The 26005-nt window shown below is 38.8% G+C and overlaps 1 protein-coding gene across 5 annotated transcripts in view; it reads left to right on the top strand.

Moving 5' to 3' along the window:
• ASB7 (ankyrin repeat and SOCS box containing 7) overlaps positions 1-13981 on the top strand; it is a 30432-nt gene extending 16451 nt beyond the window's left edge. For 3 of the 5 annotated variants that reach the window (XM_056346765.1, XM_056346764.1, XM_056346766.1), the window contains 2 exons: positions 726-1331; positions 11518-13981. In XM_056346765.1, coding sequence (XP_056202740.1) covers positions 726-1331; positions 11518-11657 — 746 coding nt within the window. In that variant the 3' untranslated portion in view covers positions 11658-13981. Of the gene's footprint in view, positions 1-725; positions 3538-9599; positions 9700-11517 lie in introns of all 5 variants that reach the window. The other 2 variants (XM_056346767.1, XR_008823095.1) reach the window with 2 other exon arrangements.
• The last annotated feature ends 12024 nt before the right edge of the window (positions 13982-26005 follow it).

Consider the following 26005-nt stretch of genomic DNA (forward strand, 5'->3'; position numbering starts at 1 on the left):
GCTGTGTTGGGGAGGAAAAAAAAATGGCTGTGTAATCGCTTGTATTCTGCACTAACATTTTTCCTGACTCCTTCCATAAGTGGATGCTTACATTCTTGTAAAACCTTAAATTTTTGTAAAACTATAAACTCAGAACAGATTCATCATCTATAAAAACAGACTTTATCAAGATAATCTAAAATAACATATATCCTACATGCTTTGGAAATCCTGCAGACCACAGAGAAACATTTTACCTAATACAGTATTACACCCTAAAAACAATACAATGCTGCCAGACCACAAAACATCCGCAATTTGGGACAGCAGATGTTTCTACACATGCTTCTTTTTAAGACCAAGAAGTGCAACACAAGGGAAAATAAAAAAGTTGAACATTGAGAAAGAAATGTAATATTGTAGAGCTGGAGGAATACTGGGTGGACAGAGAGATTTGAGTAATTAGCCTAAGAGTGCGAGGAAGATGTGGAAAACTATCTGTCAAATGGAAACATATGTATGTGAAAGAAAAGGTCTTTTTTTGTGTAACACTTTCTTAAATATAATTTAACTTTTTCTTAAAAATAGTGTGTTCATGAAAGCAAGAATTAGTTTGAAGTACAAAAAATCCTGTCACGCTATGCCTGAAAAGACTAACATTCAACCATTTGATTATTTTTTTTTACAGCCAGCGCTGGATTACTGTAATGCCCTCTAATTATTTTTTAATTTTATTTTAACTTCAGCTGATCCCACAGTTAAGGACTTAATTGGAGGCTTCACTGCTCTGCATTATGCAGCCATGCATGGCCGAGCGAGGATTGCACGCTTGATGTTGGAATCTGAATATAGAAGTGACATTATTAATGCAAAGAGCAACGATGGTTGGACTCCCCTCCATGTAGCAGCCCACTATGGCAGAGACTCATTTGTCAGACTCCTGTTGGAGTTCAAGGCTGAGGTTGATCCGCTCAGTGATAAAGGTACTACACCACTTCAGCTGGCCATTATCCGAGAGAGGTCAAGCTGTGTGAAAATCCTTCTGGATCACAATGCCAACATCGACATTCAAAATGGTTTCCTGTTACGATACGCTGTGATCAAAAGCAATCACTCTTACTGCCGAATGTTTCTTCAGAGAGGGGCGGATACAAACTTGGGTCGCTTGGAAGATGGACAGACACCCTTACACTTGTCTGCTCTTAGAGATGATGTGCTTTGTGCACAAATGTTGTATAATTACGGAGCAGACACTAACACAAGGAACTATGAAGGACAGACCCCACTGGCTGTTTCAATAAGTATTTCTGGAAGTAGCCGACCGTGTCTGGATTTCTTACAAGAAGTGACAAGTATGTATGTAAGAGAAGTTAATCACAGGACACAATGTCCTCTAAAAGCCTTCTTTGAATTTAGCCCCAGAAAAAAAATGCTTCCTCTCTGCCCCTTGATGCTATTTAAATGCACTAGAAAATTTCTGGGAAGGTGAAGGGATTGTGATACTGGGAATCTCTTGCTCGGCAAAGGTGCTAATGTTAAGTATATTTTGTTTAAATTAGTTTTGTTTAAATATCTGCGGGAGGCATTCCTTTTTTAAAAAAAATGAACTGTGCAATCTCATTTTATTAATGGCCTTAGCACATACAATGTTTGGGGTTTTGTTTTGTTGTTTGTTTAGGGTTTGTTAGTGTCTTTTGCTTTCTTTTTTAATTGCCGTGCAAATACTCTGCAGTTGCAGGCTTTTTCATCTGGCACCATGACTAGGGCAGAAAAGAGCTTTTTCTGCTTTGTGTTCTCCCACATTCTCTCTCCTCCTCTCCCCAACACCAGACAACAAAATAGCTTAGATCATTCGTGCAACTTGAAGGGGTTTCATGTGCTGTGTAACTTTGATTTGATTTTGTTGATGTCTTTGAAATATGAAAGAGATTTTAACTTGTCATGACTTCCAGTATTTAAAATGAGTATTAGGCTCCTAATATTCTGGTCACTTTTGATTATCAGTTTTTGGTGTACTAGATCTGATGAGGATTTTCTCTTCCTCTCTCATCAATATGGAATGCTATAATAGTGTTTCATGACTGTAGTGTTGCCCAAAGCATTTATTCATTGCTGATAAGCAATGAGCAGGGGTTTGCTAATTCAAACACGTTAAGGTGGCCTGATAATTTATCATCCAACTAGGATGATCTTTGCACTACAGAGGATGGAGTATTTCATATATTGGGGTTTTTTTCCCCCTACAGTTCCTTTTATTGTTTTTTTGGTGATGTGGTAGTTCTTTATGAGACTTAAGCAACCATATACTCTGCAAAGAAATTGAAATTTAGTGTGGGGGTGAATCAGCTGAGATCTGTTGTCAGTAGCTGATACAAATAAGCATTTGGGATTTCATTTTTGTCTTAATGATTTGTGGTATTTTTGCTCATGTCTGAAATCCAAAGAGAATTTTTGGAAAGGTGGAAGTTGATAATAAGAAATACAAGTAACTAAAGGATTTTGCTTTAATTTGGTTGCCCCTTCTCATTCAAATGCATTTCCTTCTGGTTTCCTTTTTGGGAGCCTCTCACTATATAGTAGCACCAGCAGGGTTATTAGTAGATGATAAATATCCAGACTTGCAATTTTTCACAGTCTTGGGACGTACCTGGAAACACAAAGGTTTAAACTGCTTCAGTGTTGCCTCGGTGTCTGAAGACTAATTCAGGAAGTTGGAAACTGGTACTGTAACTTTTAGTTTGCAAATTCCATACCTTAAAGGTTTAACATTAAGTAAGAAGTAAATTCTGCTACAAGAAAGTAGCTTAATTTTATGGCCGATGTAACAGTGCTGGACCTAATCCAGTTTTGTGCTGATGGAGGGAGATACTGGGAAAGCAGGGAGGGCTGGTGCTGACAAAACCACTTCAGCTTTGTGTTTCTGAGCAAAATTACTGTGACTGTATGTTTACAAACAGCTATAAACAGACTCTCCCCAAACACAGTCTTCCACGGTTTTCGTGAATAATCACTTTAATAACATAGTGCAGGGCAGATGAAATGGATAAAAAACAAGCTGGGATTTTAGTAGTGGAGTTCCCAATTAGATCGGGCTGTGTACAGGGAATTGCTGAGATGTCACGCTGTAGCACTTCGGGGAAGAATCTCGCTTCTGAGTCTGTTGCAATGTGTATTTACTAGAAGAAAAATTTACTAAATTTTTAGACTTCTAGCGGTTGTCCTGAAATTATCTCTTGTAGTTGCTAACAGTGCCTTAGTCCTAAGGCTTAACGGGAATTTCTGGTTTGTTTATTTGAACATTACATTAAGTGCTGAATATAGAAATCTGTAGCTGTAAGTTTTAGATATGCATCTGCAGCTTTGAAGAGTATATTTGATAGTGAAACAGAAACTAGTTTTTACTTTTGAAGTAGATTTTAAATTTTTGCAGTAAATTTTTAAGCTTGAAGATTAATGTATGTGAACTATGAAAGTTACCAAAGAGATCGGTGTCTTCAAGTGAAAGCAATTGCATGCTTCATATAAATGGGATACTATTTAGCAGTCTGCATGTAAAATGTAAGTAGCAATTTTTTTTATACTCAGAAAACATATTTGTACAGTTTCAGTTCCTTAGAAGACAACGTATGTGACTTTCTTTTTGTTTTGGTGGATATTATAATCAGTATTAATTGCAGCCTTTAGCCCAGGTCCCTGGTTGTGAATGATAGGCAAGAAACCAAGCTCTCAGAAATACTTGGTATTGGCCGTGAGAGTCTGCAGGAAGATATTTGAGTTTGGGTTTTGACCTTGGATGTCTGCTATTCTTCCTGGTTACAGGTAGAGAGATTCCTTTGCTCCGAAAATAATTCCAAGAGGAAGGAAGTTATTCTGTGGTTGTGTCTCGGTCTTTAAGCACAAAGCTGGAAGTCAGGAACAACAAAGTCTTTCATCATGAGTCTGCCGTTGGCTTGGTGTTTAGATGGTCACTCATTCCCTCCCCTGCCACCCCCCCCCCCCCTTTTTTTCAATATAAAAGTGATTAAAGCCTCCCTGTGAAAAAAACAATATTGAAGATGATCATTGCTCAATGATTTTATTAATTGCCTTCCTTTTCATAGTCCTTGAGATCATTGATAAAGAGTTGTTTCGGAGCACTTCAGTATAATCCTTCAGGTTTTTGAGATCCGAACCTGCCTCTTCAGGAGTGTCAGTGGGTTAATCTTGGAATACACTAATGCAGAATTCAGAGATGCATGTATGTAATGTATCTGAAGATAGACATATAGACATACTGGGATTTTTTGATAGTGTCTATGTCTACAGAATTAACATGTGCAATTACAGTCCTGGATGGAATGATTTATGATCTGTGTTGAAGCTGAAGTTGGATGGGATTTAACAATATTAAACTTACAAAGAGAATGCTGCAGGTAGGAAAAAATGCAAGTATTGGAAAAATACTTCAAGGTTTAAATAAACTTTAAGATACTAGAAATTCAAAAAAAGCTTGAACCCTTTCCTCTCCCCGTAGCTGTCACTTAATTTAATCGCTGTTCAGATAACATAGCACAAGCGTCTATGACTGGCTATGCAAATGGCTTGTCTGTGTCGGGGCAAATAGCTGAGTAAGTGGATGTGGCCATAGTGTAACATGGCAAGTATGGTTAACAGGTATCAAAGAACTAATTTCAGGTCTGGAACAAGATCTAAAGGTCACCGAATGAATTAAACTACAAATATTCCATCTGCATTCCTTCTTTTCATTTTCAAAAGGGCAGATATTTGGTTTTGACTAGAGAGTATAGGTTTTTGGTTAGATTCATATAGCACTGTAAATGTGCAGAAAAACTTAAGACAAAAGTCCCATTAAGGAAATCCTTATACATTCTCTGTCTCTATCCCTTTGCTAAATAAAAGTAACATTTCACTGGGATTTTTTATTATTATTTACTGGAAGAACTTTTTGAAAAGAGTCTCTGTATAGTTTAAACTTTTTCTTAATACAGAAGTGCCATAGTGAATTAAGTGGACTTCCACATATTTTATTATGTGGATAATTGCAAAGGAAATGGTTATCTTCATGTTTGTTATAACACAGCAGAACTTTCCTGGAGTTGCCTGCTTTGACTGCTTGCTTCCTTGGGTGCTGCTGGCAATCTTGCACTAATGAATGTGTTCTGCTTTCTCATCAAGAGTTACGCAGGGAACTAGGGTAAGAGGGTTATTTTATGGTTTTCAGTTTAGCTGGATCAGTGATAAACAAATATAATCTGAATTACGATTACTTTCTGCAGACTGCAGGTACCTGTTTGTTAAAGACAGTATAGTTTTTGATATCATTATAAAGACATAGCCAATTATTTTTTTTTGTCTAGAAAGAGGGAAGGTACCTTTCAAATAATTGTTTAACTCTCAACTCAGAATTGCCTAGTGTGATACTGAAAAATGTAGCTACTGACTCAGTGTAGTTGATGGTTTATATTGAGCAGTTGAATAATTTTTGTATAGCTATATACAGTTGTATACTTTGGAAGAGTTTTTTGAAGAGGCCTATGTAAAAAGCAGTATTTTTAAATACATATTTTTATATGTGGTATGTAAGGTGCAGCCATCCCCCACTCCCATTTGCACACCTATGTTGTACTCTGTTATAATGTAAAAATAGTGTAAAAATGCATCTTAAGCCTGTCTTTATGTTCAGAACACTTACTGTCTCCTAAAAATAGATAAATATTATGGTATTGAAATTCTTAGTTGAATTTCCATAGCAATTTCAGTAAGACTGCATTCATAGAAATGTTACAAAATATTTTTTTAAAAATATCTTATGCAAGCATATTTGAATTTTAATTTCATTGCAAAATACACCTGTTATATTTAACATTGAGCTTTACTGGCACTCTGCTTTTCTATATATAAATTTTCAGTCCAAAGTACACTCCTCCTTGGTACATATTTTCTGTGCCAGATATACTGAAATTTAATAAACATCTAAAACCCATTGTGGAGAATTATTTTTCAAAGAGCAGTGAGAACATACTTCAAGCTCAAGTATTCTAACAGAGGTATACTGAACACAAAATTAAACTAGAACTTTTAAATTAACTTGTATGATATCCAGTTAAAAATAATTTTAAACTGGTTTTTGTCCTGTTGAGCTAGATACTGGTTCAAGGAGTTTGTTCACTTTCTCAGTGAACGCTCTGTAATTTTCTTTCTCTCTAAATTCATGTCTTATATTAATATATCAGACCTATAGATTCTTGCAACTAGCTTTTTCTGGCATTTTGAATGCTGGAAAACCAGATATCCTCTCTAGTTATTCTGCTGCTGTTTTTTTACAGAGTGCAAGACCACGCATTTACTAAACTGTTAGACCTACTGCTATTGCAATGAACAGCTGAATTCCCGTTCAGCTCAGCAACAGCCATTTACTAGGTAATGGCATCCTTTCAGCATGATCCTGTTTGTGCATCCTCATCAGTGAGTTTCTCGGCTGGTGGATGTGAGTTTTCAGTTGATAAGTTCAGTGTTTAATTTTCCGCACACACACACCCTGAAGCCAACAAAATTGTGATTAAATTTTGTTGCTGGTAGTAGCCGAGTTCCTTCACAATTGTGAAATAAGGGATGGATTTAATAGTTAGCTCTGGATATAAATACTTATTCTGATACTCTAGAGGAACTGAGTTGCTGCCAACCATGTATCAGCCTGGTTTCAACTTTTTTTTAATTAATGTTTTACAAAACTCTTAATTTTTAAGTTTCCTTTGTCACTAAAAAGAAACTACCGAATGGTTTCTTGCTACTGTTTTCAGCCTTTCACAATTCCCAGGGGAGGCAGAGGCTCAGTTTGAGAAGTAACACTGTAAGCTCTTTTTCTAGAGAAATGCATTAATATTGCAGCGAAAACTGTGGGCAGCTTCTGAAATGTAACTGATGTTGTTTTTTTTGGTTTTTAACTTCTTCAGAAACTATGTATGCACTTCAAACCAATGACACTGATTGTTTGCTTTTAAAGTTTTTTGGTTTGGTTAATTTTTTTTTAGTAGGCAGCACAATACATCAGAGAGAAAGTTCTTGTAGCAAACAAGCATATTCATTTCAGTTACTCCTAAGTTTTCTCTTGGGTAACAGAACAGGTCAGTTCATGATTTTTGCTTTGCACGGGGGCCCGTGTACCTTCAGAGGAGGAAACTGGTAGGGATTCCCCCTTCTCACCATTACAACACTTTTGTTTGAAACTGGGTGAATGTCTCTAAAAATCAGTGTTGTCAGAGGTACTAGGTCTAATGCTACACCTAAATGATCCTTACAAATACACCTATTCGGTGAATTAGCGTTTTATTTCTTGGGGAGCATGGGCTGCATAGGAAAAATGAACAGGCGGAGGTCTAAATGTGTAAGTTGTGGAGCAGCTGTAATGCTGATCTACAGTCTTTTGTATAGGTAATAAACCCTAAATGCAAGTTTTGTCTGTTTCTAGGATAGGAAACTCCCAGATAGAATAGCAGAAATATCTCGAAACTGCAAAAAGGAAAGGAATGGGCTATTGAGTGGAAATTCATGATTAATTGGAATTCCTTGCTGTGAAAACATGCTCTTTTTAGCCCCCCTTGCTTTACTGAAGAAGGTCAATCTATTAATAATAATTTAAAAGGTGTATTTCATTATTTAAGTAAAATAATGATTAATTATTCGAGGAGGAGGCGGAAGCTCAGGAACTTTCTTTGTTAGCAGTTGAAGAACTGAGTTAGATGTTTAGATTTTATATGCACTGAAGTCTGCTGCCTCTAGAAAGAAACAAAAATCAAAAAAGCAATTCCTCAATTTTATAACCCTGTGTTTTACATTTCTTCTGTTTGGAAGTAACTTTTCTGTCATGCTTAGGAAACTATACAGAAGTGCTTTGGTGGGGATTTCTGCTTTCTGTGGCAGCACGTAGCACAAGCTGTTCAAGACAAAAGATGAGCTACACATCTCTTTTTTTTTTTTTTTTCCCTCTCTCCTGTAATTAATACTTCTAATTTATTTGATTATCACTATAAGGTGTGCAAAACAAGCCGACTGAAGTATCTAACTTGTTCTGGTGAACACATTAGCAAACCTTCAGCTCTACAACAGCGGCAGGTGTTTGCTGCCTTGACGGTAATTGAGGTTGTGTAGCAGCCTGACAATAACCCGGCTGCTCCAGCATAGCAGCACTGCTATCGGCAAGGTGTCCCTCTGCGGCTGGGTCAGGGATGTGTTGGGTTTTTTAATGTTGATCAGTAGTTTTATGTCACTGTTTTGCATGAGAATGGTAATTAGGTCAATCTTACCTTTTCTGTTTGTGGGGTTTTTTTGTTTCTTAATTTTTTAATTCCCTTCCTTTCTTGCTTATTTGCCTAAATAACTTTCCAAACTTGTGATGCAGGATATAACCAAAGCTGCTACTTCCAAATCGTTTTTAAGCAGAACTTTATTCATCACTGAACTTGCCTTACTTTGTTGAATTACTGATAACATTTTTCATTTGCCAAACCAAGGTTCACTGACATTGGTCTGTAATCCTTTATTTTTTTTCTCTTTCATTCAGATGCAACCAAGAATGAGTAAGTGTTCTAGACACCGTTTCTAATAAATCACAAATGCATTAATAACCCTGGAATTTGCGAGGCGTGACCTAAGACACTAACAGCCACTAGATGTAGCAACTGGTGCTTAACACTGGAAATGTCCATTGTTAACACATTCTCAGGAAATATTTTTAGGCTTATCAGGGGAAAATGTCATATATTTGATAATCGGGTCTTTCTGAATTAACTGATGACCAATTTCTTCTGGGTATTTTAAGTTGTCTGTTCCATTTTGTTCTCAAAAAACCCATAGGATGTTAATTAAAAGGCATTCATTTCTGAAACCAGAAATCAGTGTCTCATAGCTGTATTATTGTGTGCTCTACTACAGAAAATACACATCTCTATTGCCCTCTAACTCTGTTATTTGCAGGTAACAAGGTGCATCCTTTCTGAACCTTACTTACATTCACATTTAAAGCATTAGAACTATTTCTTTATCACCGTAAAGATTCCTCTGCTTGGTTTCTTACCAAAAGTAACTTTTTTTCCCCAGAAGCTTGAGCATTCAGCTGTTAGAGTTGTATAAATTCATTCCTTCAGGTTGAAAAAAAAATAATAAAATGCTAAGAAGAAACCACCAGTGGACAAAGTAACTAATGATCTGTATTCTAAGCATGGCTAAAGGATATAGTTAAAAATAAATTGACGTTTAGGTACTGTGGTGGTAAGTATAATAAAAGTATTTTAAACTTCTGTGAAGGAAACTCAAAGTTTCATGTTCTTTAATTTCAAATCTAATTTCTTTAAAAACAGACCGAGACTATTTTCATGCATTACTTCTGCTAGCTTACCTCGGATAATTTTGGTGCTTAAGATAAATCCCAGTGTATACCTGTCTGTCAGCCCATTTCTATAGAAAAGCCCACGCAGGGGGAAAAAAGGAGGAACTTGCTGTAAAGGGTAACTGAAACCATGTACAGAATGCCCAAAGTAGAAAACAGGAAATAGTTTCATAATCTCTTTACTCTGTGCTTACCAGGAAAGTCTAATAAACTCATAATGTCAATGTCTATTTAGCTGATAGAAGGTTTGTTGCTGAACTAGCAGGAGGGTGGAAGAAGGGACGGGCTCTGGGGCCAGCTTGGGCGAGAAAAACTCTCCTGTCTCCCATGAACAGGTTTGTGCCCGGTGAGCTGACAGCATCCTACTGTCCACTGTAAAGCCCGCCCACGTTGAGCCCCCTATGGAAGCCATTTCCTCATTCAAAAATGTCCTGCTGAATTGGTGGCAGCTCTGGAAATGTCAGGCAGCTAATTGGAAATTTAAAGTCGCTTTTGTTGTTTTGAACTGCTTTTTAAAGAAACGATTGAGTCAAGCAGTCAGCTCAATAAAATTGCCATGCCTTTCTTTGCAAAAACAAGCACCGTCTTTTACCATTAAAGATTATACAGATAATAATGACTGCAGTAAGTTGCTCTGTTGGCAACAGATTATCTTGATGCCAGCATAAGCACCTACATTGTTCGTGGTGCCGAGTATTTTGACTTCGACAGCCATTGGGTGCCATAACAGTGGAAGCCTCTTTTCTTTTTCTCTCTCTCTCTCCTCTTTTTTTTTTTTTTTTTTTGGCCATGACACAGCTGAGTCAATGATCAAGATACTGACTAGCCCAGCTTCAGTGTGTTATTGGGATAATTTTTAAAAAAGGTGTAACTGAATGAGGAAAAAGCACAAAGGCAGGCAGCTGCTTTGGTCCGAGATTTGGAGTGGTTCCCATGGTGGGAGATTATTAAATAGAATCTTCAGCTTTGGAAAGAGGTACTGAGCGTGAGTGGAGGATGGAGATTAATATAAAGGTATGTAAAATCATGACTGACATGAGAACAATTACTTGGATTGGTTTATTTTTTTGTGACTTAAAGAATGGTAAGCACCCAACAAAGCAATCAGGAAGCAGATCTAAAATAAATAAAAGTACTTTGTAGTTTTCCAGCCAACGCCTAATTATATTGTGAAACTTGTTGCCACAGGATGTTTTGGGTTCTGAAAATATGAATGGGTTCAAAAAACATTAGACAGATTTACAAAGGGCAAGCCATTCGCAGCTATTAAAGACATAGATCTGTGTGTGATCAGGGTATATCGGGACAGGATTTCTCAATGTCTGTTGTTCTGCTCTTTTTCTCTTTCTTTCTTCCTTGGGATCCTCTGCTGGGTATGTTCAGAGGCAAGGCTAGGTTAACCTTTCTTGCGTTATGTTGCGTGGGGGACCGTTTTTCAAGGTGGTTGAATAGTTTCCTGTTAAAAATGAAATGGAACCGATTACTTTGGAAAAAATCCTTGCTAGAAATTCTGTAGTTTGTGTGATACCAGTAAAACTTTTCCTCTGTGGACAGTGGTTAACTTGTATTTTCATCTCTTTCTGTTTGACAAGGTGGTGTCTGCATCCAAAGCATCTAAAGGCCTCATCTTTTCATTAGAAAAGAAAAAGCAACCTCTAACTCTGCCACGTGATCCTTGTATTACTCTTATAAAGCTTCACTCTCTAAGGAAACGCCTAGTCCTGTTACAGTTGAACATAAGTTTTTGTCTTAATGTTTGAAGAAAAGCAAGACTGAGGGTTTTTTTCCCCCAGCTGTTACAAGGATAGGAAGAAAAAAAAAAAAACCCACAAAAAGTTAAATGGAGGAGTTATGCTGTTCTACAATGCTTAAGCATGTGTTGCCACCTCATGGGAATCCTCACATGGATAATGTCACTTTACACTGGCATCAGCAAAATTATGTGCATGGAAAAATATTTTTAGGATTCATCCCTTGAATTCATTGAATTGTTCATTAGAAAAATACTGACTTCCCTTTTTCTGTTGTACTGTTCCCTTCCCTCTGCCTCTTAGAAAATAGTAAACACCTGTGATTTTACTGAGTAAATGATCTCTTAATGTATGTTTAAAATGTGATCATTTTACTTTTATGTGTTCCTTTTGTCTTTTCAGGACAGCCCAGAAACTTGCAAGATCTATGCCGAATTAAAATCCGTCAATGTATAGGCCTTCAAAACCTAAAACTACTTGATGAACTACCCATTGCCAAGGTCATGAAAGACTACTTAAAACACAAATTTGATGATATCTGATATCCATGAAGAGAAGAACTCTGAGCAAGATTAGTTATATTCCAGATACTGAAGAGGCTTGTTGCCTTGCACAAAGTATATCCTATGCAAATTCTGATTTTTCTGTGAAGTCAGAAGGCAGGTATACACTTCCTTGGGTTTTTTATACCACACGCTAGAAGGTCTTAATTTTTGGTTTCTTGGTCCAAGTTTATAAGGTCCAAGCTTTCTATACAATATTACATTTTAAAAATTGCTGTTGGCTTTTTGTTTGTTTGTTTTCACATTAAGTGTGCAGACTTGCAGTGAAGATGGAAGGTAGCCTCTCGAGGGAAGTGGTTGGTTTGAATTGGCATGCTGAGCGATTATTCAAGAAAATAAAATTTGGAAATCAAGGCACTGGTCCTGCAAAAGGATACTGATAGAAAGACCTCTAGAGCCCTGTTATCTGCTGGGACTCTTGTCTCTGCCAGGGTCTATGTTTTTGCAGGATAAAGGGAAGAGTTGATAATCAATGTGTGGTAGGGTACTGTACGAGTATGATTTGGAAATTAAAGAAAAATGCAGTTACCCTATTCAATTTGAGGGTCTATGCGTTGGCTCTTTTCATATTATTCTTCTAAGTGTTATAGTTGGGATGCCCATAAAATTCAGGCCCTCTTCTTTCCTGACATTCCCTGTTATAATGGGTGGCTGTTTGTAAGTCTATTTTTAACAGTGGCAGTACACTACAAAGAGGCATAGCCGCTGAATTTTTTTACATTAACTAAAGAGTAAACAAATCTGGAGGTGTTTGGTTTTTTTTTTTTTAAGCCAATGTATTCTGTTTCTCATACAGTGCCTCCTGTGCAATAATCTTTCTAATGTATTTTACCTTCATGTGTGATTCCCCTACGCACACTATTCCTCATTTAGTCTCGGTGCATTATTTGTGAGAATAGGAACTGCTGCCCTGCTGTAGTGTTGACATGACATTACAAAGTGATGCAGCAGTTGCTGTTCGTTATTACTCCCTGAATTTCATGAATGTATAACCTGCTTTTTTTCACTTTCAGTTAAAATTTTATGTACGGGTTCTCAGCCAAATCATGTCCACTTAAAAATAAGAAAAGGAATTGGTCAAACCCTTTTGTTTAAAAAGCAGTGATGGTTTTTTTTGTTCTTGTTGTTGATTGCTCTGAAATTCAGTTTCAGGTTAGAGAGTGGGAAGTGCACATAAGTTATTAAGATGCATTTTATATGTGCACTAACAAGAAAAGCCGCATTCATATTGGAAGTTTAAATTTTGCAATTAATCTGAAAGCAGCAACTAAAAGAAATTTGGCTACTGGATGTGTTTTTCATACTAGATATCCAAAAGATTTGTGAAAGAGTTTTGTTTCTTATCATAAAAAGAAAAAGTTCTTGCTATCAAAAAAAAAAATTGGGCCAAAATGTGCAGTTGTTTCACTCTCTTTATTTTCAAGAGATTACAGAGTCGTCATAAGGTTCTTGCCAGCGTGCTCTACTTTTGTTTTGCCATCCTACTGGCTCCAAAAGAGCCTCTAATATCAGGAGTGCTTTTGTACCAATTATACCAATGGAAGTGGGGAGATGAAAGGAACGGTGGTAGCTTTTAAGTTTAACACTGTCACTTTCAAAACATTTAATATTAAAAATATGAAAAGCAAGGTGAAGCCGATATATTATTTAATGTGCTAGTTCCTTTTAATATTATATTATTTAATGTGCTAGTTTCTTTTAATATCTTATAACCCTAGACTGCAGTTCCTTGAGCATGAACCTTATCACTGCTAATGGACGTTCCGCAATTATGGCAAGCAAGGAGAATTGTCTTTCTCTATTGTCCCTGGCATTGCATCAGGTTTCCAAACAGTAAGTGATTTTGGAGATTCATGGCTCAGAAGATTGGTAATGGGATGCTGAACCTTTTTATCTCCAACTTGTATGGGTTCAAGTCCAGCCTGCTTGAGCAGCGACCAAAAAGTTCGTGTCTCAGCAGCATGAGCGAGCAAGTACGTCCAGCCTTAACGCCACACAGCGCGTGTGGTGCTCAGCTCTAGGCAGCAGAGCTTTACAGAGTGCTTCCTCCAGGTTGTATGTGATGGGGGTGGCATTGTAGCAGCGACAAGCTGAGAGCGTGGGTGGGGTGTGCGTGTGAGCTCGTGTGTGTGATGGTGTCTGCCGGCTCCTATCGAAACAAAAAACCCCAGCCGTTACAATCTTTAAGCTCTCCAGTACTGAGACAGGACAGATGTTAAGCATTGACTCGCAGGTTTTAAGCATGAATCTTCAGTTTTATGATGTGAGATCAGAACCCTAAAATTGCTTTTTTTTTTTTTTTTTTTTAAAAAATATTGTTCACTACATTTGTAAGTTGGTCTAAACCAATGTCCTTCTCCACTGAATTTTTACAGTAATATTTTCTAAGGTAATCTAGAGTCTATTTTAGTTGCAATCTATATTAAGGGCAAATTATTTGTTCTGTCTGTTGCTGTGACTGAAGAAAATTATGGAAGACTTTGTTGGTAACAAGAATGCTATTTAATGAAGAAATGTGTAATTCCATTATTTATTGTTTGAGGTTTGTTTTTTGGTTATTTCTTTTAAGTAACTGACATCTAAAGGGAACACACATACATTTCAGGCCAGTAAAAAGCCTTTCTTTTAAATCAGTTTTTATCCTAGCTCCTCTCCCTTCCCCAAGGTGGAGGGAAGCCCTCACCTTGTCTTACATTGCTAAGCCATCTCTTGTGGCTGGTTTCCCTGACCTTGATTCTGCAAAGCGCCACAGCACATGTGTGTGTCTGAACCTACTGATAGTCCCCTTCACTATCTTAAGCTATACATGTGCTCGAGTGCAAGTGAAGTGTGATTATTCATTAATAATCCTATCCAAATTTCAGTACTGGGAATTTGGTCTCTTTTTATTATCTGAAATACTTTGAAGAACAAACTGAACTTTGTTTTTTCATTTGGTCTAGAATGTGGAAGGAGAAGTGCATAATATACGCTTGTTGTGTAGCCTAGTTCTGTTACCTTAAAATTCACGGTTGAACACTTTTAATAAACCTTAAATTGGCAAATACACCAAAGAATCAATATGAGCAAAAGACTCTGTTCATTAACAAACTGCAAACCTCATCCTTTAAAACAAAACAAAGGTTTTGTAAATATTTATGTTTATAAATGTACAGCAGAGTAAGAGTGTTTTTTTTAGATTATTTAATTACCATATTTCTAAACTATTTACATTATAGACAATACTTGTTAGTTTGAAAAGCTCTTGAGTGTTTTTTTTGTTTGTTTTGTGTTTGGTTGGTTGGTTTTCTTTTTTAATTCACTATCACTCACGCTTGGAATAACTTTGGCTTCCTCAGGATAGTGTGGAAAATTCAGTTTTCTGGCTCTAGTTGGCAATTGTAGGAGAACGTATCCAGAGAAACTCGTCAGATAAATACCCAGAGGCAAAAGCGAATATGTAGAATGTTTACCAGGGTGGACCTGGGCTAGATGAAAAAACTGGATCCTAAGTTTCTCAGTTAAATCTGACAAGAGACCCCAGTGACATTGTGACAAGAGCAACTTGCAGCCTGCCCACAAGTCTAGCTTCCATGCAATGCTGTGTTACCAATATCATAATGTATTTTGTTCTTCCTTTGCAATGTAAGTTTTTGCTTTGGGTCAATTCGAATTTTAAAAAAAGAAAAAAGTTAAACCTGGTTAAACCATTTTTTGTTTATGTTCTGTTTATTTCTAATTAATGTTTTAACAACGTAATACCACTTTACACATTATCTCTCAATGTTTGGCTGTCTCATCTACTCCTTTTCCCGTCTCCAGTGCATGTGACTCTGGTAATGCATTTGGTACTCACATTTGGCCCCACAGACAGGAGTTCAGATGTCTCATGAATATTAATGTGATTCTTACCAGTAAGTATGAGCATAAAACTCACTTTAGAGCTGGGCTTCAGAAGGGAGAACAAACTGGTCTTTGGCTATGAGTAGCTGGGTTTTCCCTGCTCAGATTCCAGTGCAGCCACTTCAGATTTTCTGGAAGTTTCGCCTTTCCTCCTCAAGTTCATGTACTAAGATACAAAAATGGGCCAAATAGAGGTCACGTTGTGCAGCTGAATCTCTTTGGTGTCCATTTACTACTAGTAAAAAAAGTTGAGTGAGGGAGATGTATATGAATTATCCTGGCACACAAATGGGAACTGGAAGCATTTGGCTTCAGTCATGACAGTAATGCAACATCCAGAAGTTGCAGTAAGGTTTTGGACCCTAAAAATCTGGGGGGGAAGGAGACTAGATTTAAAGGCCTTACTGCTAAAGGGTAGTAGGAAAAGAAAAGAGATTGTTTTCCATTGCTCAGTAGCAAGCTATACAAACATCACGGGGAGTGTGTACACTGTACAAGCAACGGTTGTGTTGAGAACTGTTGATGGTGGTTACTAACAGACTGGCCAGGCTTTGACTGGTGTATTTACTGAATGCTGTGTTAAAGACTTTGTTCCCATTTATGTATCGTATTTCCTGTTTGAGTGTTCACTTGTTAAGTTTAAAACTATTACTGACTAATGTTACTACTTAAAAAAAACATGATTTACAAGCTGTCGGCAAATGAAGTGTTTAGAATATACAATCTTTCCATATATTGGTATAAGTGTACGATAAGGAAGTATAGTTATTTCATATAGCAAAACACTTTTTTTTTTTTTTTTTTACTGTAGTGTATAACAAAACTTTTGTACCTTTGAAAGCAAAAGTAATGGAGCTGATAAAAACAAGCAAAGAACATGCGCTGCCATGTCTTTCTGCAAACAGCCTGGACTGAAGCATTTAAATTCTCTTTGCTCTGGTCTCTCCCTTCTGCTTTGGTTGGGGCTACCACCACCTCAGAGGCTTTATACTGTTCTTTGAAACTGAAATAGTATTGAAAAGCTAAAGTTTGCTCGTTTGCTATATCATGGGTGTGTTAAATCTCTCCTGTATGGTTCTACTTCTTGACTTAGGTTATTAGCCAAAGTAAAGCTCAACATGTGATTTAATCCCATGACAATAAGAAACAAACCAGATATATACATTGCTTTATGAAACCATGCTACCGGGAGTTCCTTAGCCAGCGCATTCCCCAGGCATCCACAACGTGCAGCTGGAACAGCAAAAAAGTTGGGATTGAAAGCTGCGATGACTTTTATTGGGAAATCTCCAGCTGTCTAGTGAAGAAGTTGGAACTCCAGCTGTTTCCTCCACATCTGGGATCTCTAGTGCTGCTGACTGCTGTTGTGAGGTCCTAGGTAAGTTTTCAGTGCTGTTAAGGCTCGTCTTCACATTTGCAAGAATGATGTTTGACACATCTACAGAGGGTGCTTGTAAAGGGTCTGAAAGCATTTCTATGCCTTCTCTAAACTTGCCAGGTTTTTCTGTAGAGTGGAGTTTGTGTAGTCTTACAGCAAGTGTGTTTGAGAGTGGTGGGTGCTACAGAAAGTGAGTATTTCCCAGACTTTGACTTGATCTGCCACAGTGTTTTGCAGACCCCTCAGCATCCGTGAAATACTCCTAAAAGGTCTGGGAAAGGTGAATGAAAAGCAAGCTTGCAGGCAGTAGGTTATGTAAGGGTAAATGCTTTTAAAAGAATATGTAAGACTGTAAACAACTGAGATATAGCAAAGGGCATTTAGTCTTTGTTAAAGACCACAAAATTGGCCATAACTCTTCTGTTCTGACTTGCAAAAATAGTTTATTTGCAGTCTTGGTGCTCTCCAGATGTAATAGAAGATAGTCTGTTCTGTCACAAGTCACTAAGAGTTAATGGAAGTATTGTATTAAATTCTGTCCTTATTTCTGACTTACACCATTGTAACTCCACTGAAGGTGGTGGTTACTCAGCGTTAATCTAGTGTGAAAGAACAAATTGATTTGGATGGCCAGCTTGCAGTCCTGCTCCTTGCTTTATGGCCTAATGAGGAGAATATTTTTGGAAAGTATTTGCAAAACACTCTGTGAAGGAGTGCCGATAGAGATTCTGTAGTTGGGGCCAAATTTACAAGCAATCAGTTGACAATTCCTCCCACCCCTCCAAAAAAATACAGCCTGTTTTGATAATTATTGAAATGCTCTGATATCTAGTGCTGAGTTGGTGAGAGTCATTTCAGTTTGATTGTCCATTTTGTGTCTTGAGAAACTTCACGTATCTTGCTCTGTAATACAGCAGATTAAAGTAGATCTGCAATGAAATGTACACTCCTTTTATTTTAAAGCCACTGCAGATTACATTTTATACGCATAAAGTGTAACAGCAGGTTCCTTGGTTCTTTGGATGCATGCTTGCTTGGAGCCAGCAGCCTGCATTCACCATGAGTTTAAAATACTGGGTTGCAAACTGGAGTAGCATCTTGTTGGCTGGAACAGCGAGAGCTGCCCTTCTCACTGGCGTGTGTAAGCCTAAAGCCAGGCTGCGCGTACTTACATGTCTATGTCCTGTTCGGCTGCGATTCTGTGTGATTTTTAGGTTCTTGTCTGTTACTACCTGACTTACAGCATCTGCATGGGATAATAGAAATTTAGATTCAGCTTCATCTAGTGTTTAGTTTTTAAACCTCAAGAGTGCCCAGCTGCAGGACATGGGTTATTGGAATGTGCCTTCCAAGCTATGCCTGTCTCAAGCAGCTTGACTTGGAGATCTGTCCCTTGGCTATCTGGATATTGCTCGTCTCGTAAAGGGTTTCAATAGTATAGCTGTGAGGAAGCAAAACTAAATAATTTTTAGAGAGCGATCAGCCTGAAAATAAAGTGACTAGGATGTTTGGTTGGAGGATGAAGTTGAGATGTGGGATTGTGTGTGTGAGAGAGAGCAGAAAATGTGGCTTTTGATCTTACAGAAATGTTTGGTATGTGGGTTGTTAGGCTCAGAAGTTTGAATGTCCTTAATATAAAATAATCTGCATGAGTATTTGAGTCTGTTCCTTTTCTACTTTGTGTGAGCTGTTTAGTGGTTAGTGAGCCAGAAAAAAAAAAAAATCACTGTGTTTTCTGATGGTTCAGGCACCCTCCTGATGAGTCGAAGACTTGAATTAAAGTTCCCACTCTGAACCAGGCAAAACAATTAAGGATGGGGATTTGCATTCGCATTCCCACCTTTTAGTGCTGTGATTACAGGGGTTTTGAGTTGTGCCACAGAGAGAACTTAACAAAACTGTTACACAAGCCCTGAGTCTGACCCTGAAAAGTCATTCAAAGCAGGTACCCGGCTGGAGGAGCTTGCCTGTATGTTTCTTGCATGCACAAGCAAACAACTGATGCCTGTGTTGTGTTTTTTGTTTTGGTTTTTTGTCCCTACTTATCTGTAATCTACCTGGAAAAAATAATTCAGACCTCTTCTGGTTTCCTGAGCACCTTATCTTGAGCTCTGGTGGTGTTTGTATTTATGGGCACCTGCCTGCTTCCAGCTCTAGTCTTTGATACCAGTGCTGACCTTCTCTTCCTCTCCGCAACCTGCCCTCCACGCCAGCTCTCAGGCTGAGTCTGAAGAGAGTGAATCCATACTTGTTGAAGTTGAGTGTGTAAGTAGGGTGGGCAGCTGAGCGGGCATCCAGAAGTGTGGACCCAAGACTGTGAGGTTAGAAAAAGAGGGTGCTGTGAAAGCAGATACAAAGCAAACGTTAACTGAGATGTATAGAGCGGGATTGAGAAGGGGAGGTAGGGTGTTGTCTGAAATACATCTACTCTTGTCATTTCAAAATGGGTGGCAGCTTCCCCCTCCTGGTCTTTCATCAGAAGAATGTGCCATTGCCACAGCTTCAGGATATTGTGGATGTAGCGTGTCAGGCTTAATGCTGTCCCCTCTGTCCTTTGCGTGTCTCAGGGGCATTAGTTTCCTACAGTGTCAGCCTCTTCTGCACTGTTGCCTCACTGTACAATGGCAGAGTAGCTTGGAAAGGAAAGACTGTGAGGAAGAGGAGATGGGGATGATAATTAAGGTGGCAGTGATAATTTTAATGTGTGCCTCGAGCAGTGGCTGGGGGGAAGGATCACACCTTTGTGGCAGTGTAACTGAGTTTGCTACTGATCTGTTGTTAATTTAAGTGAAAAATCTAATGTGGTGCTAGTTTTTGTGATACTGCTCAGGACTTCTGTATACTTTGGTTTTATTTCAATCTGCTTGCTTGGCTAAAGAATCAATACTTTCCTTTTTTTAAAAAACCAAAATATCTTACTTTGCATTTTCATTGACTTCGGTTTCAGTGCTTCATCCCGGATCACTGATTTATCTTGTGGTGGTGTTTTAAGACTCAAAAATGCTTAGCAAAGTTCTTTCTCATCGCAACCAGTTACTATTATAATGGATCAAACTGACTGAGGGCACACCAAAACCTTATATCTGCGTTATTAGTGCTATATCCCCTAACTCTGCTTTTAATTTGCTCATGTCCAAGTGAATTAAATTAAGTGGCTTTCTTTAAGAGTATCATCGGTTATCAACCAATATTAGAAAACACTTTAAACAATTCCAAATAAGACTTCTTTGAAAGATGATCCAGATAAGGGCATTTTCAATCTTATCTGCTAAATAGCTTCAAATAACCTCTGTTGCTAATTGAGTCTTGTGGTTTGTGTTTTCTTCTTCCCAAGCTTGGGTACAACACTGATTGCTTTTCCCTTCGAGACATTTTGCCAAAGTTTTGGAAATCTACCTTGCTGAACTTGAATTGCTTCTGCAATACATTGGCCTGCCTTCTGTTTGGGGAAGAGAACTGCTTTTAATGAGAGCAGACCCCTTGTTTTAAAGGGCGTTTTTAATGGCCCCTACATTTTTGCCCAGATGTTCAACATCTTATCTAGTACTTTGTTAATTTGTAGTTATCTTGTCAATAAAGTGGCTTTTTATCAGATACATGTAGTATAACAGTTATTATACTGGTATATACAGCTGAACTTGCTGGCTCAGGGTATTTCCTGTGCTTCATAAATACTTATATAATCTGTTGTGCAGGCTCAGCTGTTCTTAATTCTAATGTGATTCATATTGTGCTTAGAAATCTGACATTCCTGGCTTGTCAGAAGTATTAATATACGTTAGGGCTGTATCTATTGAAAATTGACATGGGCTTTTGCTGTGCTTTAACTTTCACTTCTTTACATTGCAACATTGCATATTAGCAACACAGCATTGTTTGCGTTTGAATTTCCCTCTCGCCTTCAGTCCTGAGAAACCAGAAATAATTAATTAGGTCTTTCTCTTGGCTTGCATAGTTTTCACTTGTACTGAACTATGCCATGCAAAACCGTATCCCTTTCGTTGTCCTTGTTATGAGCAACAGCTGGACTGTGTAATACTTTGCGCTACAAAGACGCTTTGCCTGTGGCTCGGAATTGGAGACCATGCCTCGCCAGCAAGGAGGAACAGCTCTTTCCTCTAGCAGAAGTGCCATGCTTAACCTCCCCAGGCCTTTCTGCTGTGCATAGAGCTGTTGTGCAGATAAGAGCGCTGCTCTACAGCCCCAAAAGTAGTACGACTGTCACTCTATTTTAATAGACAGCCAAAAGTATTACAGGAATGTTGAGCTCCATGTGGACAGGTCCCATTTCTTCTATGTGTCATGGGAGATCAGAAGGGAAATGCAGACTTCCATCTACTTCAGCCCAGTAATGTATCCTGATAACTGGATGAAAGTTTATCTTTAGGGAAGAGGTTTGAATGCACCTTTAAGGTCCATATGACAGCAAAGAGAAGCCTTTACTGTTCGGCCGCTTCTGTGTTTAATTACCCTACCGCAGAGGAGCTGAAGCTTTTGCTTCCAGGTTGAGCCTTTTCTGATTTCAGCTGGGAAGTAATAAATGTTGCTGTCTCTCTGTACAGTCTTTCGTCTTGCTGATGATATCATTTTCTTGTATAATGATGGGGGTAGTAAATGATCACTATTCAGGCTTCCTCTTTAAAATCAGACTTGAAGAGTTTGTGTGTCTCACTCGCTGCATTGGTTTTTTTCTGCTGTCATCTCTTATGCTATGCTTTTTATTGAATATTTGCATGGTATAGACCCACCAGTTCTTTACTGAAGCTGTTTGGTTCTGATGAGACACTGTAAAACCAAACCTGCTTTGGAGGATTCTCTTGTTTGTGAAGTAACGGGCAGCAATGCCATTTGAGTGCCCAGAGAAGAACACTAAAAATGTATGGACTTTGACTTGGTTTGGTGGTTGGTTTTTCCCCTCTAGCCTATCTACTGGGTCAAGAGAACTTCCAGGTGCTCCAAGCAAAAGTGCCCCTGTAGGCAGAAACCTTGGAGGTTGCTCCGATAGCTAAGCTATAAAATTTTTTCTTCTGTAAAAGCCGTACTCAGAGCTGGTGGTGGAAGAAACACTCTCGTGGAAGTATAAAGCTGTACTGAGCTTGATTTGAGATAGCATTTAAGTGCTGTCTGTTTCTGTCCATGCAGAAGAAAACACACAGCTCGGTTTTGAAGCCTCATCTCTCGTTTCCTGTCCTCGTTCACACCCTCTCCCATCCCTTTTTCCCAAATATATTATAGCATTAGCAAAGTCAACTGTTCTGCAACAAAAAGTCTAGTCTGAATTGAAATCCTAAACACCTGTTTTGTATCCTCTTAAGAGACTCACATTTTTCTTGTGGAGTGTAAGTGAAGTCCGGACACAGGTCCACAGCTTGCTATTGATCTCTGTGCAGGGCGAGCTCTTCCAAAGGCGGGGATGAGCTGCCACTCCGTGACGTTCCCTTGACTCACCTGTCTCACTAGCACATGCCGCAGCATAGGTACACCATGGTTTTTAAGTAGCACTTACTCTCAGAGTAGCTAGTCACAGCTGCCTTTTATTCCTGTGGTGCACAGATGGGAGGTTACAGTACAGTTCTTCCCCCAGAATGATTTATTGCTATTGTGACCTTGACTTCTGCTCTTACAGAGGTTCATGGCCATAAAAATCACTTTGTTCAAGAGCAGTGGCTGTAACAAATAAGCTTAGCTAAACCATCACTTTTTCACTTTTACTGATTTCACTCTTTTGCCTTATGACAGAGGTTAATACAGAGAATTAGATTTCAGTGACACTGTTTAAACCTCTTTATCCTTGTCTAATTAAACTGAATACTTTAAAGATGATTCATATTGCTTGACACCCTTGCATCTAAATAATCTTTCTTTTAGACGGAGAGTAAAGGAAATGTGCAGGCTAGAAATTTGAGTCAGTGTTCCTTTCGGTTACTGAGAAAAGGGTTTGGGAGTTGGGTTTTTTTAGGATTTTTCTAAGCTTTCAGTAGAAAGCACTATAGTTTTCCAGTATCTGCTGTGATGATAGTGAGCTCCCAGATAGGTGGAGTCCCACAGAATGTTTCTTAAAGGGAAGAGTTCAAGAGCCATCAGGATAACCCCTGTTTGCATGCCGGGCAGCAGCATCACCTGCTGCAGAGGGGCACCGATCAGTTTTGGAGGTTGCGATTTCACCTGAGCTGCATGCCTCTGGGTGAGCCAGGACTGGCTACAACCTTCCCTCAGCCCCACCACCCATCTCCCCATGCATCCAGCTTTCTGGTCTTGGGAGCTACGGTATACCCCACTGAAGTAGTTTATGGGAGTGGGGAGCAGGACTCTTTGCCCCCGCTGTAGGACAGCTGTGGTCTTGTGGCAGATTCTTTCAGGTTTTGTCAGCTCAGGCAAGAAGGACACACAGAAATGGAAGTTTTCTGCCTCCTAATGAATACTTACTTCTTCCTAAGCTACCAGGAATGATGTGGTTTTGCATAACGCTTTGCGGACTGTCCCTTCCAGGAGGCATGGTGTGCGTAATAAAGGCAGGGTCAAAAGATACTATGGTTTCCCTTCCTCCTCGTTGCAGGACTTAATGATATAAAAAGCACAGTATTTCACTGTTTGTTGCTCTTTCTGCTTGTGGGCTTTTCACAATACTGTGGTCAGGAAGATGACAAGATAAAGGATGACTAGTGTGGATCTGCTCCCTCTTTTAGAATAGGAATAACCCCCTTTTCTGATTATATTTCCTCTCTCCTCCCTTGGAAAAGATGACTCAGAAATCCATCACAAAGGAAATAAGTTCATTTGAATTTCTATTGAACCTTGAAAAGCTGCTTTTATGAAGTCCTATTTGGAGGCTTTCAACAGTGGGCCTTTGACAAGAGCAGAAGGCAAAACTGAAACTCTGGCTCCGAACACTCGGGTGGCAGTGGCTTGCCCTTGGCTCTTGCGCTGTAGCGCAGATGGAAAATGAGACTGTTACTCATTCTTGGAGGGAATGGTGTATGGTCAGAGTCTGTAATAGCCATAGTTGTAAGAATCTCTACCATACAAGGAAAAATTAGTGTTAGCTGATCGAAGGGGGGAAAAAAAAAAAAGGCCAGCAGAAACCTGCTTTATTCTGTTTGGAGGGGAGAAAAGAAGGAACTGGCTGAATGCAGTGACTTATTTCCCTGTGCCTTTACAAAATTTCTGATGTTCTTCTAAATAAGAATTTGTACATTCAGCCAACATTTTTGATAGCATGTTGAATGGTGGTCATGTGTACTTAGAAGAAAGGTTTTCATTTTTTTTCCTTCGAGACAGCAAAACTTAAAAGAACAAGTCTGACAGATACAGAGCTGAAAATGTGCCTGTTCATTTCCCGTGAATGTGACAGGAAAATGTGTCCCGTGCTGCATGTGTTCCAGGAGCAAAATTGTTGTTCTCTGTTCTTGGCATGATGTGAAGAAGGTGTGTGGTGCTGAAAATGGGCAGCAGCAGTTTTACAGCTGTGTTGGGAAGGCAGAATAGGTGCATCTGCACCTGTTGGTGAATAAAACTTTTTGATTGCACCGCTGAGCTTTTTGTGCCAGAAGAAGCTATAGTTGTCAAAAGTTAACATTTTAGTTAACTGACTTAAGTCAGATTTGCAAGCATTGTTCCGAATTCAGTGTAAATAATAGATATGTGGTCTTGCTCCAGAGAGGCTACATGATCTATGCTCGGTTATGAGAACTTTTTCTTACTGTGCCAGCAAAGAGAAGTTCTAGAGCAAAGATACTGGTTCCTTCAGCTGAAAAAAAATAATTATTTGTTTTCCTTAATGTATCCAACCAGATTATTATTTTTTTGTTTGAAGTTGCTCAGTAAGATACACAAAGAGCACCCATGGGTGTGTGCAGAGGGAAGCTGCTTCGCGGTGCAGGGCGTGCACGGGCGCAGCCTTGGAGCCCCCCTTTCTTCTTCACCCTTCACCATCCAAAAGCAAACACTTCCTCTGAAGACTAGTAATGGAATGCTGTTTCTGCCTTTCTCCTCTTCTGTAGGGTAACTGGAGGCCTCCAAATGGTTAAAAAATAGTGGTGTATCAAACGGAGTCCTGCTTGTTAAGCAGTCATTAAGACAGATTAGATTAGGAGCAGGCTCAGCTGCGCTTGCTCTTGGAGGAGTGATTGGATGCAGAAGAAAACAACTGGCACGTGGTTGTTTGAGTGGGGCAGGATACAATTTTTAAATAAATCACCTTTCCGTGGTTAACTGTGATACTGAGCCGCTTATTTCGGTGTCGGTGTTTGTGTGCTGCTGTCGCACAGGGCAGGCAGCCCGGCTCTTTATGGATGTCCCAGGTTACTCCAACTTGGTTCTCCCTAACTTACTCTGCTGAGCTGTAGCTGATACGAACTATTTTTCTTTGGGTAATACAACTTGAGATGATGTGACAAATGTTTTCTCTTTCGATTGATTGTGATGTTGGGAAAGAGAAGTTTTAAAGAGCAACCTAATGTGTGTATAAAAGAGGTCTACCTGGTTTTGGACATGCGTTATAGAGGTCTGAGACCCAACGTTTAACAGCGAGGTAATTCTCTGAAGTTTGGAAAAATCTCTCTGCATTCAGGCTGTCAGGCTACTTTGGTTAATCAAGTTTCTGTACGCTGGACTAACTGTATATTTTTTAAAAACATATTTAGTAGTAGAGAAATAATGTCATATATGATAGGTCTGCTTTATATGACACTTGGCTATGTGTTTCTGGTATTTAAACAGTTCTCAAAGTAACAGTTGGCGATAGGAAGGCAAATAATGGGAGGAATACCAGGCCATGACTTGAGAGATACTTTTTTCTTACATCAACATTTGAGTTTATTTCTCAAGGGTTGAAATCAGACATGTCACTTCTGTACTTGTCCCTAATTAAATACCAGTCTGCATCCATGAAACTCGGCACTCGGGCTCTGTAGCTTATCTAGCCCCAACCCTGACATTTCTACTATTGAAAATATTTTTTTCATTAAAAACACAAGGAGTGGGGGAGATTTTGCAGATGATCCTTAGACAGGGTCACTTTCGGCATTTTTTGAGCGAGTTGGTTTTGCAGCTTTTGTTCTGCTAAGCG

The sequence above is a fragment of the Falco biarmicus genome, chromosome 7 (genome assembly GCF_023638135.1).
Source record: "Falco biarmicus isolate bFalBia1 chromosome 7, bFalBia1.pri, whole genome shotgun sequence".
Taxonomy (NCBI): Eukaryota; Metazoa; Chordata; class Aves; order Falconiformes; family Falconidae; genus Falco; species Falco biarmicus.